Source organism: Ornithorhynchus anatinus, chromosome 8, assembly GCF_004115215.2.
Source record: "Ornithorhynchus anatinus isolate Pmale09 chromosome 8, mOrnAna1.pri.v4, whole genome shotgun sequence".
In the NCBI taxonomy this organism is placed as follows: domain Eukaryota; kingdom Metazoa; phylum Chordata; class Mammalia; order Monotremata; family Ornithorhynchidae; genus Ornithorhynchus; species Ornithorhynchus anatinus.
The window spans coordinates 41,114,068-41,131,327 of record NC_041735.1 but is presented as its reverse complement, the minus strand read 5'-3'; the positions used below and the strand labels follow the sequence as shown (position 1 = coordinate 41,131,327).

At 43.0% G+C, this 17,260-nt stretch overlaps 1 protein-coding gene across 9 annotated transcripts in view; it reads left to right on the top strand.

Moving 5' to 3' along the window:
- The window catches only part of RFTN1 (raftlin, lipid raft linker 1), a 163,645-nt gene that overhangs the window by 125,099 nt on the left and 21,286 nt on the right, over positions 1-17,260 (top strand). For all 9 annotated transcript variants that reach the window (XM_029070774.1, XM_029070775.2, XM_029070772.1 and 6 more), the window contains exons 6-7: positions 1,881-2,084; positions 10,280-10,395. In XM_029070774.1, the coding sequence (XP_028926607.1) occupies positions 1,881-2,084; positions 10,280-10,395 (320 nt within the window). The remainder of the gene's footprint in view (positions 1-1,880; positions 2,085-10,279; positions 10,396-17,260) is intronic.

Sequence of the window (17,260 nt, the reverse complement as noted above, 5' to 3'; positions counted from 1 at the left end):
TTCCTTGTTTTCCTTCATTCCTTACCTCCCTCTCCCCATCCCTTTATATCTTGTGCCTCCCTTGTTTACCATCCACTCTTTACTTTGTCTTTCAATCTTTGGGCAATTCTAACCATTTCCATTCAAAGAGAGCAATTTGGTAATTCCCAAGAACACATTCTCCTTGAATTAATCAAGGGTGTCCCTTTGGAGATCCAAAGCTAAAGAATGAGGTATTCTGTTAAGCCAAGCAAATAATGCCAAAGGTGTGGGATTTTGAAGGTTAATAACTATTTCACCTTTTGTGTATTTTGCCCAGGGAATATTCTTGCTGCTGAAGACCTCCTCCAAGTATTAGGGGCAGGGATAGGAGCGGGTTGCTTGGGGATTGTTGGTGGTTGTTGGGTTTTTTTATGATATCTGTTCCGTACTTACTAAGTGCCAGGCATTGTACCGAGTGCTAGGGTAGATACAAGCTAATCAGTTTGGATACAGCCCATGTCCCAATTGAAGTAACTGAGGCATAGTAAATTGAAGTGACCTGCCCAAGGTCACACAGCAGACAAGTGGCAGCACCGGGATTAGAACCCAGGTCCCTCTGATTCCCAGTCCTGTGCTCTATTCAGTAGGACACTGCCACACTCTTTCAAAGATCCAACACAAAACCCTGTGTATACGTCTGCTGTTTGCAGGTGCAAATTCCCAATGGTGATGTTGTTACTGTAATCTGCATTAAGAGCACAGTCCTGACCTGGACTATTGAAGTCAGCTGTCGGGTACCTGTGTTACCCCTCTCTGCTAATGGAAGCTATTGTTTGGAAACTTTAAAAACACTTTCTTTGCCTGAAAGGGTGGGGAATTCTTCTTATTAGTCAGATGGATATTTTTGGACTGCAAAGCATAAAGCAGACAGCTTGTACAATAAAGGCCCTAAAGAAGAGCAACCTGGTTACTTGAACTAAATGGACTTTATAAAAATAGACCATGGAACTTTGATTGTAATTCCAGGTATTCCATGTCAGAGATCCGAGTTGCTAACTCCTGCCCCGAAGCACGTATCACAGCCCCCAGCGGCTGCCTGATAGCGGTGATGCTTGATTCCTGAAGAACTGAGCTATTTTGAAATAATGAAAAGCCCAGTTCTTCAGCTAACACTATACCCTGCCCTCCAACCTTTTTTGATCATGAGTTGACTTGCCACTCCAATCAGTAGTATTCATTTACTGGAACACACTTATTTTCTCATTTTAAGTATGCATTTCTTATATGATGTGGGTACTGTTAAAGACTGGAAAAAAATTGTAGCTTAAAACTCTTCAGGAATGTAAAGTGTTCCTGGAATCAGAGCAATGTTTTTGGTGCCCAGCGGTTTCCTTACTTTATCTGCCTTTGTTTTTCAAGAATGCACCTCTTGCCCCAAGATCTGTCAGTGCAGGTCAAAATAGTAGCAGTGCTAATGTGTACAGAGCATTAAACTAAGCACTGGAAAAGATTAAGCAAGTGGGAATAAGACAAAGACCTTGTCCTTGTATTTAACTAGAAGTAGTTGACCAGTAGCTTCCTCTTGCGATATATATATATATATATACACACACATAATATAAATTACGGTATTTGTTAAGCTTTTACTCTGTGCCGGGCACTGTACTGAATGCTTACATACACACACACTCACACCTACCAACTAATCCACAAAGGAAAAACTGTTCAGAAAATCCCAGATTCAGCAGGTTGGCCCATACCTATGCACATGTACGTACTTGGCAGGTGTGACATTTTATTATCTGCGGTCTTGGTGTAGTATTGAAGCCCATTTAAATTCCCTACAAAGCCCCGCTGAACTAAGCTAAAGAGTTGTCCTTGGTTGTATAATCTTTTCCCTTCTTTTTAAATACCTACAGAGCTGGAGCTGTTCACCATCTTTAACAAGCCCAAGAGTCAGCAGAAGTGCCGCCAGTACTACACGGTCTCCATTCCCCTCAGAGTCTCCAAGAATGGGCAGACCGTCAGCAGCCTGGATGCCAATTGGCTGGAGCATATGAGCGACCACTTTCGGAAAGGAGGCGTGCTGGTGAACGCTGTCTTTTATCTTGGAATGGTAAATGGTATGGAATTTATGCCAAGCATTTTTGTGTGGCTTTTTCCTCTACGTTTTTCTTCCCCAGGCAGAGATCAGTGGGTGTCTTCAGAGTGGAGTGGGCACCAGCAAATCCCCCTTTCAGTTGACAAATACTTTGCATTTTTTTTCCAATTAGCACATTCCAGAGAACTCTCACTCAAGTATGAACCCAGCCCCTTACGAACCCCTTCGTTACACGGGCGCCTTTTGAAGAAACTGAAAGATGTGACCAATTCAGTTTTATTTCTGGGAGTAAGGGTCTGTGTTGCCTCGAAAGCTTTTAAGAAAGATTATTCTGTCTTTCTGTTAATTACCCCCTGGGAGCCTGCCATTCTGTAAGTGCAAATTGTTTGTAGACACTATTACAGTTTGAAGTAGCAGGAGCAGCACCCTGGAATGGAAAGCAGACAAGTAAATTAAACCACCTGGTTCCTCTAATCTCATGGGCTGCACTGGAGTGTATGTGTTTTGAGGGCCTCCTCCTGCCACTTGAGCCGGGCACGGCTACCTGGGTGGAGTGGCCTTGAGGGCTTTTATCTCTTAGGAGGCAGAGAGAGGAAGGGCAAAGGGAAAGATGTGGAGGAGGAAACTGCTTTGAAGTTATAGAAAAAAGAGAATGGCTTAAGGCGAGTGGTGTTACACACCCCTCACACACACACACACACAGACACACACATTTCCCAGCTACGGAGATAGGATACCAGCAGGTGTTACTTTGGTCTGCTGCCTACCAACAGAGTTCCTCTGGTAAGTGCAACACCCGTCAAATTGGTTGATCGCAGGACAACTTAGCAGGGGGCATTGACAGCACAGAGGTGCATTTGTGTAGCAGTTTTCTGTTGCAAGGAATAGCAAGGGCAGGAGTCAACATCACACTTGTAAACTACTTTCGAAAGCACTGAAACAATCCCTGAAAATACTGGTTCACAGCTTAGAATAAACAGATGATGCTTGTGAATGAATTGGCCACCCAGATAAGGCTCATTTTTCTAAAATGAGAAGCAGCGTGGCTCAGTGGAAAGAGCACGGGCTTTGGAGTCATAGGTCATGGGTTCGAATCACGGCTCTGCCACTTGTCAGCTGTGTGACTGTGGGCAAATCACTTAACCTCTGTGCCTCAGTTACCTCATCTGTAAAATGGGTATTAAGAATGTGAGCCCCACCTGGGACAACCTGATTCCCCTGTGTCTACCCCAGCGCTTAGAACAGTGCTCTGCACATAGTAAGCGCTTAAATACCAACATTAATTAAAATGTAGGCAGGGACTTTGAGCCCCTCATTAATATCATTTGTTCACAGCACCCACAGTGTGCTAGACACTGTACAGAACCTACAGACCCCTGCCATTTGGGAGTTCAGTTCTGAGACTCTTGTGAATTTTTCAGTGCTACTAACATAATTCAGAATACACAAAATGAGGTGGTTTCTTTTTTTTCATATTTTATGATGACAACTCCAAAAAATTATCTGATATAAATAGATAGCCATATGCATCTCTTAGGCATCATTCGCGTCACCTCCTCCCATCACATCTAAATAGGGCTGCTGCTGCACTTCAAAAATTATGAATGAGAACACAGATGAAAATGGTAGAAAGATAGCATGCCCCAATACCCTATGTTCAGCAACCTCTTCAAAGTCTTTTTTATTGTTGATTTGTTGACATTCATCTGCTCTGAACCCATGGCTCCTGCCCCTAAGCCATGAACAGCAATGACTGTTCAGTCACCCCTCACACCCACTCAGGGGCCCAGAGCCCTTTGATGTTAGTTTGGCCCACTTTGGGTTAGAAAACTCAGAAACATGCTTCACTGCCTGTGAAACTGAATATATAGCATCCAAGGCTTTAGGAGAGGACTGGACCACTCCATACTATAACTGTCAATCAGTCAAATTTATTGAATAATTTGTGCAGAGCACTGAGTGTTATAAGCGCTTGGAAGAGTATAATGTAACTGTTGGTAGATATGTTCCCTGCCCACGAAGAGCTTTTAGTCTGAGAGGGAGACAGAAGTCAATATAAATAAATGTTAAGGATCTGTAAGAGCTGTGGGCCTGAGGGAGGAGTGAATAAAGGGAACAAATCCAAATGTAAGGGTGATGCAGAAGGGAATGGGAGAAGAAGAAATTAGGATTTAGTCAGGGAAAGCCTCTTGGAGGAGATGTGTCTTCATTAAGGCTATGGGATTGGCATAGCCTTATTGACTGTTGAACACACAATTGACAGTTAATAATGGATTGAAAACTGTTACTAAACCTCTTTAGGAGGAAACATTGAAATTTCACAAGAAAAAGATAATGATGACAATTTTCACAAGAGACAAGATCAAGGCAGCTACTGCCTGCCCCCTTAGTTGGCAAAGGACAGGGCAAAAAGTATAGGTGGATGATTGTTTCCTAGAACTAAAATAACTATCAACCAGAAAAAAGTTTATAACATAACACTGCCATGAAACATAATTCCTTGAGAACAGTGTCCTGGCAAATAAATTTGACCTATGTAGTGGTCGATTTGAAGCCTCCACCAGTTCTTAAAATGTTGATGATCTGTAAATTCACATTTAAACTCCAGGGTGTTTCCCCAAAGAGTGAAGGAACACTCACAGTTTTACTACCTATGAGTAAAGATTTCTTTGATTAGACCATTGGTTCTTTATAAAGATATGAATTTCTGTTGTTCAAGGTTTTTAATTTAGCAGTTGTACTGAGAAATGTACATGGTACAATCTCAGTCTGAAGGTGGTTAGTGGTGTGAGAGGTGGTTTTCATTTTAAGCAGAGGTTTTTCTTTCATTTTCTCCCTAGTAAGAACCAAGTGACTCCAGGATGGTCGCATGTTTGCCTCAAGTTATTGTAAAAGCTGGTGTAGACTAGAGATCGCTGGATTGTCTCATGGATTCGATCTGTGCAAGCCGATATGAAAATTCTAATCAATTAATGGTATTTTTTGAGCACTCATTGTGTGCAGAGCACTGTCATAGGTGCTTGGGAGAATACAGTTCAGCAGAATTGGTAGTTATGTTCCCTATCCACGAGGAGTTTACAGTCTAGAGGAGGAGACAACCATTAAAATAAATTATAGATTGAGGAATCGGAGTGTATAAGGATATGTGCAAATGTGCATCGTGGATGGGATAAATGGTGTTTCATTTTCACAATTGCAGTTTTACCTTAATATGAGTCATGAATTTTTAAAATTTGAATTCCTTCTCCACATGTTGAGCATTGGGAAGGCTGTGCCTGTGGCAGTGGTTAACTGTTATGAATATTGGATTCAGATCCGTGAGGAATCTGAAACTGTGCTCCTCTAGCTGCAGAATTGTATTTGTCTTATTGTGTTTATCACTGTCCTTATCTCTAAGGTTATTTATGTGTTTTCAGTGTTTTATTTTTCCTTATGTGCCTGTCATTAATTCCCCTCTCGGTTTTGCTGGCCCCACTTTGTTGCCATGTCTGTGTCTAATTCACACCTCTGGATTTTTTTTCCCAGCCCTTAGAACAGTGCTTTGCACACAATAGGCACTTAGTAAATATTACTTGTACTATTTATAATTCAGGAATTAAGATGGGAAATAAACATGAAAGGTAATTCTAGAATATACATATAATACATATGATTCCTGAATTATAAATATATATATGTATACATGTGTATATATACACACATATATGCATTTATATATATACACACACACATATATATATGTACACACACACCAAAGGCACTTATAAACATAAATAGACTAACCAGAGAATTACTGAAAGACAGTGTGTACCATCCACAGGAATTCAACATTAACCATACTTGCAGTCAGAGACAATAGAGCGAACAGTGCTTAGGCACTGCAGCTATCAAACATGACAACACAAAAGGGATAGCCTTTTTATGTGCACTATGCAACCAAGACTGTGGGTCCCTCATTGGCCTTTTCAGTCATGTACACACTCATAGGTGGTTTTTATCCTTTCCCCAGGTCACTCTTCTCCAGCTCAATCAGTGAACAGTAGGACATAGGTACATAAAAAGTAAGCTTTAGAGCCACCCTCACTGTCTCCAAGTAGGTGAATGACTGAACACTTCAAGAGAGGTGAATGTTTATCCTTCTCATGATCTTCAAGGATGGAGAATTCTCAGTCTCTCTTAGATACAGTCCCAGTATTTTTATCACCTGTCAGTCCCACCAAAATCTCTCTCATTTGAATTTGTTACTTTCCTCTTAATTAGTCCTCAGGCATCATGGAGAACAGTTGATGAGCAAAATCCCCACAAAAACCCTTCTTGTACTTGAAAAAGGTTGTGTTATCCTTCCCAACACACCCTGCCTTTGCCTTCCCTGGTCCAGCCTAAACAACATCAATTCTGTTCTTTATAGGACCTATAACCATGTTTATTTCTCTTCTTGAGCCCCTTCTAGTTCTTCCTTCCTTTGTTTAGTGTGATGACCAAACCTGAGCATAGAAGCTTAATGAGGGTCTGATCTGTGCGGGAGAGAGCAGAAAGATTCCTTCTGACTGCTGCACGTTACACGCTTATTAATAAGCCCCAAGCTGCCTTGGCTTTTTAAACACTCCAGTGTGTTAGCAATTCACATTCAGCTTCTCATCAACTGTGACTGACTTAGTTGTTTTCTCTTGTATTTGTGGGCCTGGATATTTCTCCTCGAACCTGTACTTGAGTAGTTTTTCATCTGTCCCTAAGTGCACTAACTTGTCCTTGCCCTGTGGGAATCCCTTTCCGTTTTGGCAGCAGTTGTAAATGGGATGAGAAGGAAATAAAATAGTGAAGAAAATCCTGGTTATGGTGAATTTAGGCCTTGCACTACAGTGTAAGTATTTGGATTGAATTCACCTGTTTTTTTAAAGTTAGTAGCAAACTGTAAGTCAAGGAATCCTAAGAGCCATACGTACCGCCCACTAATCATATCACACATATCCCCAGGGATTTGCTTTGGAGAAGAACAATAACATAAAGGTGAGCAAAATGGTTAGTCTTATAGATGGTTGTCTCAGTATTTCAAAGACTTCATAGCAAGAGTGGCTACCTGGTAGACTACCTTTGAAGATAAAATGGGAAATCTCCTTTTCCCACATCCTTCTTGTAAATCGTAAGCATGGAACGTCAAAGTGGCATTTTGCCAAAAGAACAGCATCAAATATTTATACAAAACCAGTGCAAATAGCTTTCTGTGCACAGTGGGGGAACATCTTTACCTTAATAAAAAATGCAGTGATAATGGAACATTTTCTATAGATAGAGGGGTGATTTAACCTTTTGTGTTTTGAGCCTTCACTTTAAAAAATAATGCCTATTTATCCATAAATGTGTGCACATAATAAGGAAGTTGTCTGAACCCCAAAAGTAATAAGGAAAAGGGATTAGAGACAGGCAAAAACAAGTGTCTACTTAATAGCTATGGTAAAGGGTTCACTGATGTTTCCCTGCTGCAGGTGGGCCAGTTGTTGACAGCTGTTCAGCACATCTTTAGTATTCGCCAATTAAATATATGCATGTAATGCATCAGCAGTGTGAAATCTAAATAACTCTTCTTGACAATGGACCCTACCCAAAAAACATGGGAGAAGTGTCAGTTTGGTTGGCAGAGGAACAAGGCCGTGATTGCAGGGCTGGGAGTGATGTAGCAATTCACAGCTAGGAGAAATCCCTTCTTGCCTTTTTTCCAAAGGGGTTGTCTTTCCATTCCCCCATGGAAGCTTAGACTGTAAGCACGTCAAAGGGCAGGAATTGTCTCTATCTGTTGCCCAATTGTACATTCCAAGCGCTTAGTACAGTGCTCTGCACATAGTAAGCACTCAATAAATACTACTGAATGAACTCACCCTCCGGTCATTGAGATATATTGATCGAGAAGGATATTTCAGGACTGCCTGCTTTTAACTCATCTCTAGAGGTGTCAGCAGTGTAGGTAAACAAAAGATTGCTGGATTTGTACATTTTCAAACCAAAATGTCCTTGAACTTACAGATGCCACCTTCTTTCCCATCCTGGGAAGGGATATGAGCATAATTACTGAATGACACTAAAGTCTCTTTACTAAGTGTTTTCAGAGGGTTTTGCTCAGGGTATAGTAAGTCCTAAGGGAGTCATATAAAGTGTCTTCAAATGCTATCTGTCAACATAGTACTCTTCTGTGTTCCTGTTACTGCTATCCAGAACTTCATGATGGTTTTTTTAAAGACCTATTGGAGATTAAGGTTTATGCAAAAATTTGTCAGATTTACCCTGTTTGCAATAAGGGTTTGTGTTTAGCCCCAGATTTTTAATCTGCTTCCGTGATTACTGAAATGATGTGTCTCTGCAGAAGGCCTACAGCAAACCCTTAGGGCAAGATGTCAGCGAAAGCAGGAGAAGCAGAGCTATGTTTAAGACCTCTTGTCAGCGTAGTGTCCCATCAGCAAACAAAAATGAAACATGATAGGGCAGCAGTGATGTAACTTCAGGTATGCTCTTTTATGAAAGAATACTGTACTTTGGTTGTATTGAGGAGGGTGTCCGGATATGACAAATATTTGCCAAGACTTCTCTTCCCAAGAATAGCCCTGTAAGTAACTCAGAAATGATTGATCTATACTTTCTATTCACCCTGTGACTCAAGGAGTAACCTGAAAGTCAGAAATGATTTCAAAACCTTAAAATCCAGGTGAGAATCTCTTGCGTAGTTCAAGTTATCATCCCATAGACCATCAGCTTCTTCTGAACAAGGATCACACCTACCAACCCTTTTATTGTACTTTCCCAAGCGCTTAGTACAGTGCTCTGCATGCAGTTGGTACTCAATAAATGCCATTGATTGATTATAGTAACATCATCATTGTCTTCAAAGAATTTTCAAACACCCCATGTGTGCCTGGCACAGGACTGCAGTTGAGGAGAGTTGAGGTTAATCGTAAAACTGGCTCCAGGCCCTAATATGCATCTCAGACCGTAAGCTGGAGTGTGGAAAGAAAGATCACAAGATTCCATTTCTCAAAAGCCAAGTGAGATGAAAGCAGGAGTTGCTGAATGCATTGGAATGGCCAGAGATGCCTTCCAAGATGTCTCTCGGGACTGGCTATGAGGGAAGGAGGACAGTTTTGAGAAGGAAATGAAGTTGAGCTCTTGAGAATTCAAAAGTGATTCATCCTTTGGATTTCATTGAAAAGCCAACAGTCCTTTTCAATTGATTCTGGACTTGGAACAAACATTAATTTCAAGAGACCTGAACATACTCCTTTTTGATAGTCAAGCATATCCACTTAATCATCCCTTTACTTTAAGAAGCTCTCTGTTCCCAGAGTTATCAATTGATTCTAGATGGCTAACTCTATCTTAAAGGGAAAAAAAGACATGTCAATGTGTGACTTGTGTTTTACTTAAAATTAAAACCATTTAAAAACCCATGGTTTGTCAGTATTAGAATAGTTCCATTACCCCTATGAAATACTGGCATTTAAGAGCAGTTTGATGAGAGCTAAACTGAAAAGTGTGTCTCTTAAGCAATGAAAATGAAGACTGTGGCACACCATAAAAATAGCTTTTGAATGGTTATGCAAATGTTAGAGGTTTTTAATTTGAAGTCTTTAATCTTGCACAGTAACTTAGTACCTAGCTCACTGGCTTAAAGCGTGGTTCAAACAATGGGGAAAGAAATTTTGAAAGACTTCTTATAATCTGAGAAAATCCCAAGGAAGTCTGCATGTGCACCATATGCCATATGGTCTGGATTTCAGCCTGCCTGACAGTAACTGCTTCAAGAGTTTTCCCAAGTGTCCAAGCCATTGGTGCATTTCCGAATAACTTGGGCAAATGCCTCCCAAAAGAGAAATCATCCTTGACCACGTTTCCAAAAAAGAGGCTGGCCTAAAGTGACCACTGTGGCTAGGTCAAGTTTTCCCCAGTGCATATTTATGTGGTACTTGGGAAGGTAAAGATGTGAAATCGTATGGTGATTGCTAACAATGAATTTGGGTTTGTAAAATCAAGGATATTATTCAAAAATGTTAGATAAATTAGTCTCATTCATTCTGATGGGGCTAGACTCTATGGCTGCATGTGCTTTCTTTAATTAACATGCTGAAAAGATGTTCTGATTGAGATTATTAATGAATGCAGTGAAAAATGTTGCTGCTTGTAAGGCTTCTGCCACACAATTTACAGAAATTTCACCCCCCCTCCCCTTCCCAGATTCCTTCCATGGCTTGACAGATGGAGTATTCATCTTTGAAGATGTTTCCACTGAAGAGAGCAAAACCATACAGGGCTATGATGCTATTGTTGTGGAACAATGGACTGTCCTGGAAGTAAGTGTGCAATTTACTACTGCTTTTCCTTTGTTTGTACCCTAATGATATTGTAATGGTGGAGGAACGCACAAGCTAACTCTATTTTTCAGCTGTTTCTGTTATAAGAAGGAGCCTGGCCAGTGCTTAGCAAAAGAGGGGAGGGAGAGACAGCTCTCTGGATTGTGTTCTAGCTCCCCCTGCCACTTGAGGCACGATCCCTTGACAGAGCAGCACATCTGTCTCCCTGTCTTCTTGCTCCCTGAAAACATCCGTTGCCTTGGGTGAAAAGACTTTGTCCCTTTTTTGGGTTTGCACAGGTCAGAATCCACCGATGGGCATGAATGAGAGCAGAGGTAGTCGCTGGGGTAAGGCATGGATCAGAGAAGCCCTACTTGGCTAGGAGAATCAGTCTGAGCACATTACATTTTGATTTCAGTTCATTAAAACAACAAACATTGGCCTCGCATTCGGCTCAAAGTGTGATGCCATTCATAGCCCGGATTTTCCACTACCCTTGTTATCAGCATCTCTTGGGTTGCTGTGGGAAAGGAGGAGTGGTTTCTGGGAAGATTTTGCTGAGGGAGAGCAAGGGCTGGAAATTCTGACAGACGCACTGAGAAAAAGACAGATCACAAAGTGATTTGGACAAAAACCAGATGAATAATCTGAAGGGCAGCGAGGGGAGAGAGGGTCACTGTCAGGAGAGAAGGGCCAACACTACCTCCTACCTCCTGGGACTCTCGAACGCTTTGGGCCGGCCCTGCCAGTCATCCCCAATTGCCAGAACCCAACTTGACCTTCCCTGGGGTTGCCACAAGCCCTGGAACCCCAGCTCCTCTCTTTGGGTTCTACTCTCTGCCATCCCTTTCCCTGCCCCTTTTAGTTGCCTCGCTCCCTCTTGGCAGCCACAGTTAGTTCCAAGAAAAGCCTGTTGGGGCTCACGAGTCCTAGGACGCTGGCCCCCTGTTAGAACAGTTAACCAGTGGGGCACTATGTGAACAGCACTGTATTCGGTGTTTGGGAGAGGACAATAGAGTAAGTGGACACAATCCCTGCCCTAGAAGATTAATAAGCTCCTGCTTTGTGCTTAGACGTTTAACCTGCTCTCCGGCTTGATATGACAGTTAGCTCCCGTGGTGCGTAGTTGTCTGAGTGCAAAAAGACTGGGGAGGGCCAGGGATGAAATGATTTAGAGGTTTTGGCCCAGAGCTGCATCTAATAGCCAGTAAGGGAGGGTTGGGCAGTTCCTGAAGAGTGATGGCTCTTTGGAAATAGTCACAGCCCTTCTTAAAACCGTCAAGTGTTATGCTATCCCGCAAGCTGACTTCACTTGTCCCTTTGTGAGAAGAAGCCAGGTCTTGTGCCTAGAGGCGAAACTTTGGATCATGTGTCCAACCTGATTACCTGTATCTACCCCAGTGCTTAGTGCTTGGCACATAGTAAGCCCTTAACAAATATTATCATCATTATTATTATATTCTGATTCCCTCTTCCAACCGGCGATGCCTCAGTTTCCCATCTAGAGGAAGTGAAAATAGTACCTCTGGCTGTTTCTTCTTGTTGTCTCTCTGGGCTAAGATGAAAGCTTTCAACTTGGATGTTGTTTTCCCTGTAAACCAAGGACACCTTGACAGTTAGCAGAAGTAAACGTATTAGCTGAACTTCTTGGAAAATAATAAATTGACATCAAAATACAGATGGCCACATTATTAGGATAGTGGGATGATCACATTTCTAAGGGGAGGGAAAGAGTTGACCCTGGAGCAAGGCTGGAAACCTGGAGGAAGTTCCCACATTCCAACAGGGATAGAGCTGGGGTGGAGGAAGGAAGAAGAGTCATTCCCTCACTAGTCTTCCTGAGTGAACAGAGACTAAAACAACAGAGAGGGCCTTTGGGAATTTATGAATGAAAAGCCCACCCTTGAGGCACACTAGATAGATCTAGAATCTGAAGATTTGAAGCTTTTTATTTTCTTAACGTAGGAAGAGCCAGTCTCCGCAGGGAAAATAGACTCCTGGTTCCCATTCTTCTCTCCGTTTCCATGTTCATGCTGGGTGTGAAAGACAAGTCAGCCGAATTGGGGATCTTTCTCCTTCTGACTGATGAAAAGCTTGAACGGCAGCAGCAGTCCATTTTTTTCTGACGTTCATGTGACATCAGGAAAAAAAACAACCCTACTTCTTTAGCCATTTCAAAGAGAGAAAGAGAGGAAGAGAGAGAGGGAAAAGAGGATGAAGAGAGGAGACAGTGAAAGAGGCAAGGGGAGAGGTGGAAGGTCCAGAATGGGACTCTGATAAAGATGCTAAGTTCCAGTGCACCCATTCAAGCTTGAATGATTTCCCAGTGGATGCTTTTTTTTCTCTTTTGGCTGCACAGTGGCACAGGGGCTGAGCTGCCCCTCCGTGGCATATCTGTATGTGGCCCAAACACAGTGATGCCCTTGCCTGAGGCTGTGTCTGCCTGAGGGCCTGGGTGGCAAGTGAGTCAGGCTGGCTGTCAGCTGAAAGTGGTGTTGCCAACTCCTCAGCCAACCCTGGGGGAAGAGCATTGCAGGGAGTGCCAAGGGGAGCAGCACGGGGGTGGGGGGGGGGGTGCAGGCCTGGGCTCATGCTGGGGAAAGCCAGCCTGTGCCCCAGCTGCAGCTGTCACTCTTTCAGCTGGCAGGACCCGCCGCCGGCCCAGCTCGGGCATCTGGTGGCGGACTCTCTCTCACCTCTGTGGTTACTGCCACCCAACACTGGCCCCATCTGGAATGTGCACGATGCTGGTTCCAGTGGAACAGCCAGGCTCCTTTCAAATGGTTTTGGCCTCACTCTTTGATCCAGGGCGACCCCCTTTTTGTTCAACTCTGGGACACGGAGAGGGAGGAGCAGATGTAGGTGAGAAAGAGTAGAGAGGATATGCTGGAGAGAAGGGGAAGAGAAAGAATCAGAGGGGCAGTGGGGTGGTATTTGTCAGGTAATTTAACAATTAAACAGTAAATCATTTTTGTCTCCACCATTATTGACAAAAGATATAAAGATCTGTTTGAGACAGGATTATAGGACTGAACTGCCGTGACTGATCTGCCATCCCATTGGCACAGTTCTGGTCTATGGGCTATAAATCCTTCCTCTTTTATAGGAAAGGAGGTCCCATGGCAGAGTGTCTTCTCTTTCTAACAGAAGGCAATATTCAGTTAACCTTTGGCTTTGAAGCAGAGAGGATATAAGTCCTTTTTTTTTAATAGCACTTTTGTTTTGCAGCCCTTTGCACGACACATCTTCTCAACAATACCTGTGAGGTAGAGAAGCAGCACGGCCTAGTGGAAAGAGCGTGGGCCTGAGAATCAGGGGACCTCGGCTCTAATCCCAGCTCTGCCAAATGCTTGCTGTGTGACCTTGGACAAGTCACTTACCTTCTCTGTGCCTCAGTCCTCCTATTCACCCTCCTACTTAGACTGTGAGCCCCATGTGGGACAGGGACTGGGTCTAGCCTAATTCACTTGTGTCTACCCCAGCACTTAGAGGAGTGATTGAGAAATAGTAAGCGCTTAACAAATACCATAAAAAAGAGGCAGGTAATATTATCCCCATGTTACAGATGAGGAGGCCAAGGCACAGGTTAGTTAAAGGATTTGCCCGAGTTTATGCAGAAGGCCAGTGGCAAATGAGGGGCCAGAAGCCATGTGTCCCAACTCTCCATCCCACGTTCTTTTCTCTAGGCCAACCAACTGTTGTGGAGTGTGGTGGGAAATGCAAAGCCGAAGTGTAGGATTTCTAGGTGTCAGGGTACTCTCTGGAAGCTAAACCGCAGGCTTCCTTTATAAGGTCACTAACACTTTGGGAAGCCATTCCTTTTGTTAAGGTGGAGAAAATTAAAAACATAGACTCTGGGTAGAAAACACTAACTACACTGCAGTGTTCTTGATAGACAGTTGTTGGTACACACCATCTGGTAAACAAGAAATTTCAAAGATTTTTAGGGATCCTATGATCTGGATTTCTGAAAGAGACTTCAATAAGGGCTTCTAAAATGGCAGATTCAGACTTTATCCATAAACCTGGATATAACTGAAATGAAGGTGATGGCACTCAATATTCCCTCTGCAGACCTGGGAGCAGTTGTGTTTCCAGTTGAAGCCTCTTTTGAAAAATTGGCCTCTCAAAATTAGGGTTAACATAACATATTTAGAGGGAAAGAGTGTTCTCCTCAGTTCCCTTCAGCCCCATCATTAATTTGACTTTTTTATTTTGCTTCTTGAGAGGAGTGGAAGCCCCCCATATCTAGAGAGGCAGGATGGGGCTTGGCACAGTGTCCCCTTCCTCATGTTAATATGTGACAGGGCAGGCTTAAGGACTGGAAAAAATAAAATAACCAGGATCCTACTAAAATGTTCCTTTTAACGTGTATGTTCAATAAGGTCACTAGGCTTGCTTTGGCAGGAAATATAGTAGATGAAACTAATTGTGATTTGCAGATTTTTGGAATGGTTTCAGGAGTGTCAGAGCATGATCAATCAATCAGTGATGTTCTTTGAGCACTTATGTGCAAAGCATTGTACTAAGCACTTGGGAAAGTATACTAATGCAGATTGGTAGACACGTTCCCTGCCCACAACAAGCTCACAGTCTAGAGGGTTTCAGCATCAAGTGGAAAGACAGAAATCACTAACAAATGAGGTCCTGGAATATAGTCAGATCCACAACGAAGGAACACTGCTTATTGCAGGGCTCTTTTGTGTGAGGGTAGCGTACTCTGCAAGAAAGAGGGGCCGAACAGATGTCTTCACGGTCACTGAAGTAGATTTCAAAGTACTGTCGGGAGCCCAGTTTGGTGTCCTGGAAACAGATCCAGTAAAGGCATCATCAACACAATAACAAACTGTCATTTTCATCACAAAATGGAGAATGGTGTCAGTTGTGCATAAGCCTTTTTCAGCCACACAGCACCTATGGATAGAATCCCTTGGTCAGTAGAGGAAGCTTTGAATATGGAGGTCAGAAAACTGTCTCCGTTTCTACCCACACATAGTATAATATGGGTCTGAATCTCACCTTCCTCATTAGGTAAGAAATTCCTTGAGGGAACAGGAGTTTTCTACCTAGAGTAACATTATACACTGAGCATTAAATATAGTTGTATTGATGTTGTGTTGGGCTGATACAAGTTGTCTATTGCCTTTTGCCCTATTCAAGTTGATGTTTTAGTGAACTGGAAGTTTCCGAACAATCTTGACAAGATTAAAAGGGGGAAGACAATAACCGCTTAGCTATGCTCAAGTGTTCTTCTGTTGCTTTTATGGGGAAGTCTACCAGTGGTCACCTTCTTGAGAGATTTAGGAAGTTTTGTGTTTTCTCTTTGGCTGTAGTGATGTGTAGGGGGAACCCAGGTTCCAGGATCCACTGGTCTCAGTGCTTGGGGATTGAATGCTTTTGGTTTTGTTGGGGTTGTTGCTTTTTCCAAGAGGGTCATGGACTTAGAGCTTGTTGAGCAGTAAATTCAGCAACTATTTGTGCTCCTAAAAGTCAAAAAAGAGCACCCAAATAATGAGCACATAGCCAGGGAGAGTTGGTTTGTGAGACCTATTGCTAAAATGTAGCAGAGGTGAAGTGAGAAACAGAGGAAAGAAATAAAAGCCCACCCCCCCTCCCCCCCGGCCCTCCCACAAATATATAGAGACACATAAATGCACAAGAAGTGGAAAGAAGCATTCCTACATCTAATGGGCAGCCCCCTCTCTTTGTCCTGCCCCAGAGGGAATTCCAGGGCCAAATAGCAGCGTAATTGTTCTGGGTGGGCATGGCATGGGGGCCTGCCGACAGATCATCCCAGCTGGAGATTGCCAGGCCAGAGGAGCCTCACTAAAAGTTCCTCTGCCTGGAACACTATGATGTGAGAATGTGCCTGAGGACCTGATCTAAATTCAGAAAACCAGTGTGGGTAGGGCTGGGAGAAGAGGAGCGTGAGAAGCATTCTCAATTGGACATATTCAGGGACAGAAAACGTGTATTTTTGAACCCATTGCTCAACTGTGGTTGCTAATCTCCTTCCTGTTGAGGTGAACATTCCTTCCAAACACAGGGCTGGCTGTTGGGAGGCCTTATTGGCAACTCTGATTCCTGTTGGCAGAATGGAAAGACTCACTTCACCACCTTGTTTCCTCCTCTGTAGAACTCCCTGCTCTGATCTTGCTCAGAGTGACTTAGGACTTGACAATCACCACAGTGCGCCAGGACTGGTGGCCACTGCATATATCAGGGCGAGGCTGTGTGGTAAAGACACCCTGCTAAAAAACTTGTTTCTTTTCCTCTGGCTTACCTACTCGATGAGAGTGGGTTTTCAAATATCCTTTCCTTTTATTATTCCAGTGAATAGAAAAAAAGGGTGCTGAAAACATGCCCTGCCCCTTGTATTCCTTGACAACGATAAAAAAAAAAAAGTTTTCCAAAGAAAAGCTCAGCTACTTGCCCAAATCTCAAACCTTTCCTCCCTTAATCATCAAGGCAGGCAAGGGGAATTAGCCTCTTGACAGAGAGCATTCTGCTTGTTTAATTGTTATCAAACAAATATGCTTCTAAATGCAAGAGAGAAAATGAAAGTGAACTATTTGGTGCAAGTGTAAAATGATGCTTTGTATGGGATGCAAACCACGCAGTCCTAGGATTCAGACCTGCCAACCGATAGGATGCAAAGGGTTTGGGTTATTTAATTGTTTCCACTCAGATGAGAAAACACACACACACACACACACTGTTGCAAATAGATGGAGCACTCTATACCCTGAAATGTGTCTCCATCAACTGCCCCTTTAGAAATGTCATGCTGCATTATTTCCTCTCTACTCTGGGAGTTCTAGCAGTGATGCTCCTTTGATGGCTTTAATTCTGCCTCTGTAGGCAG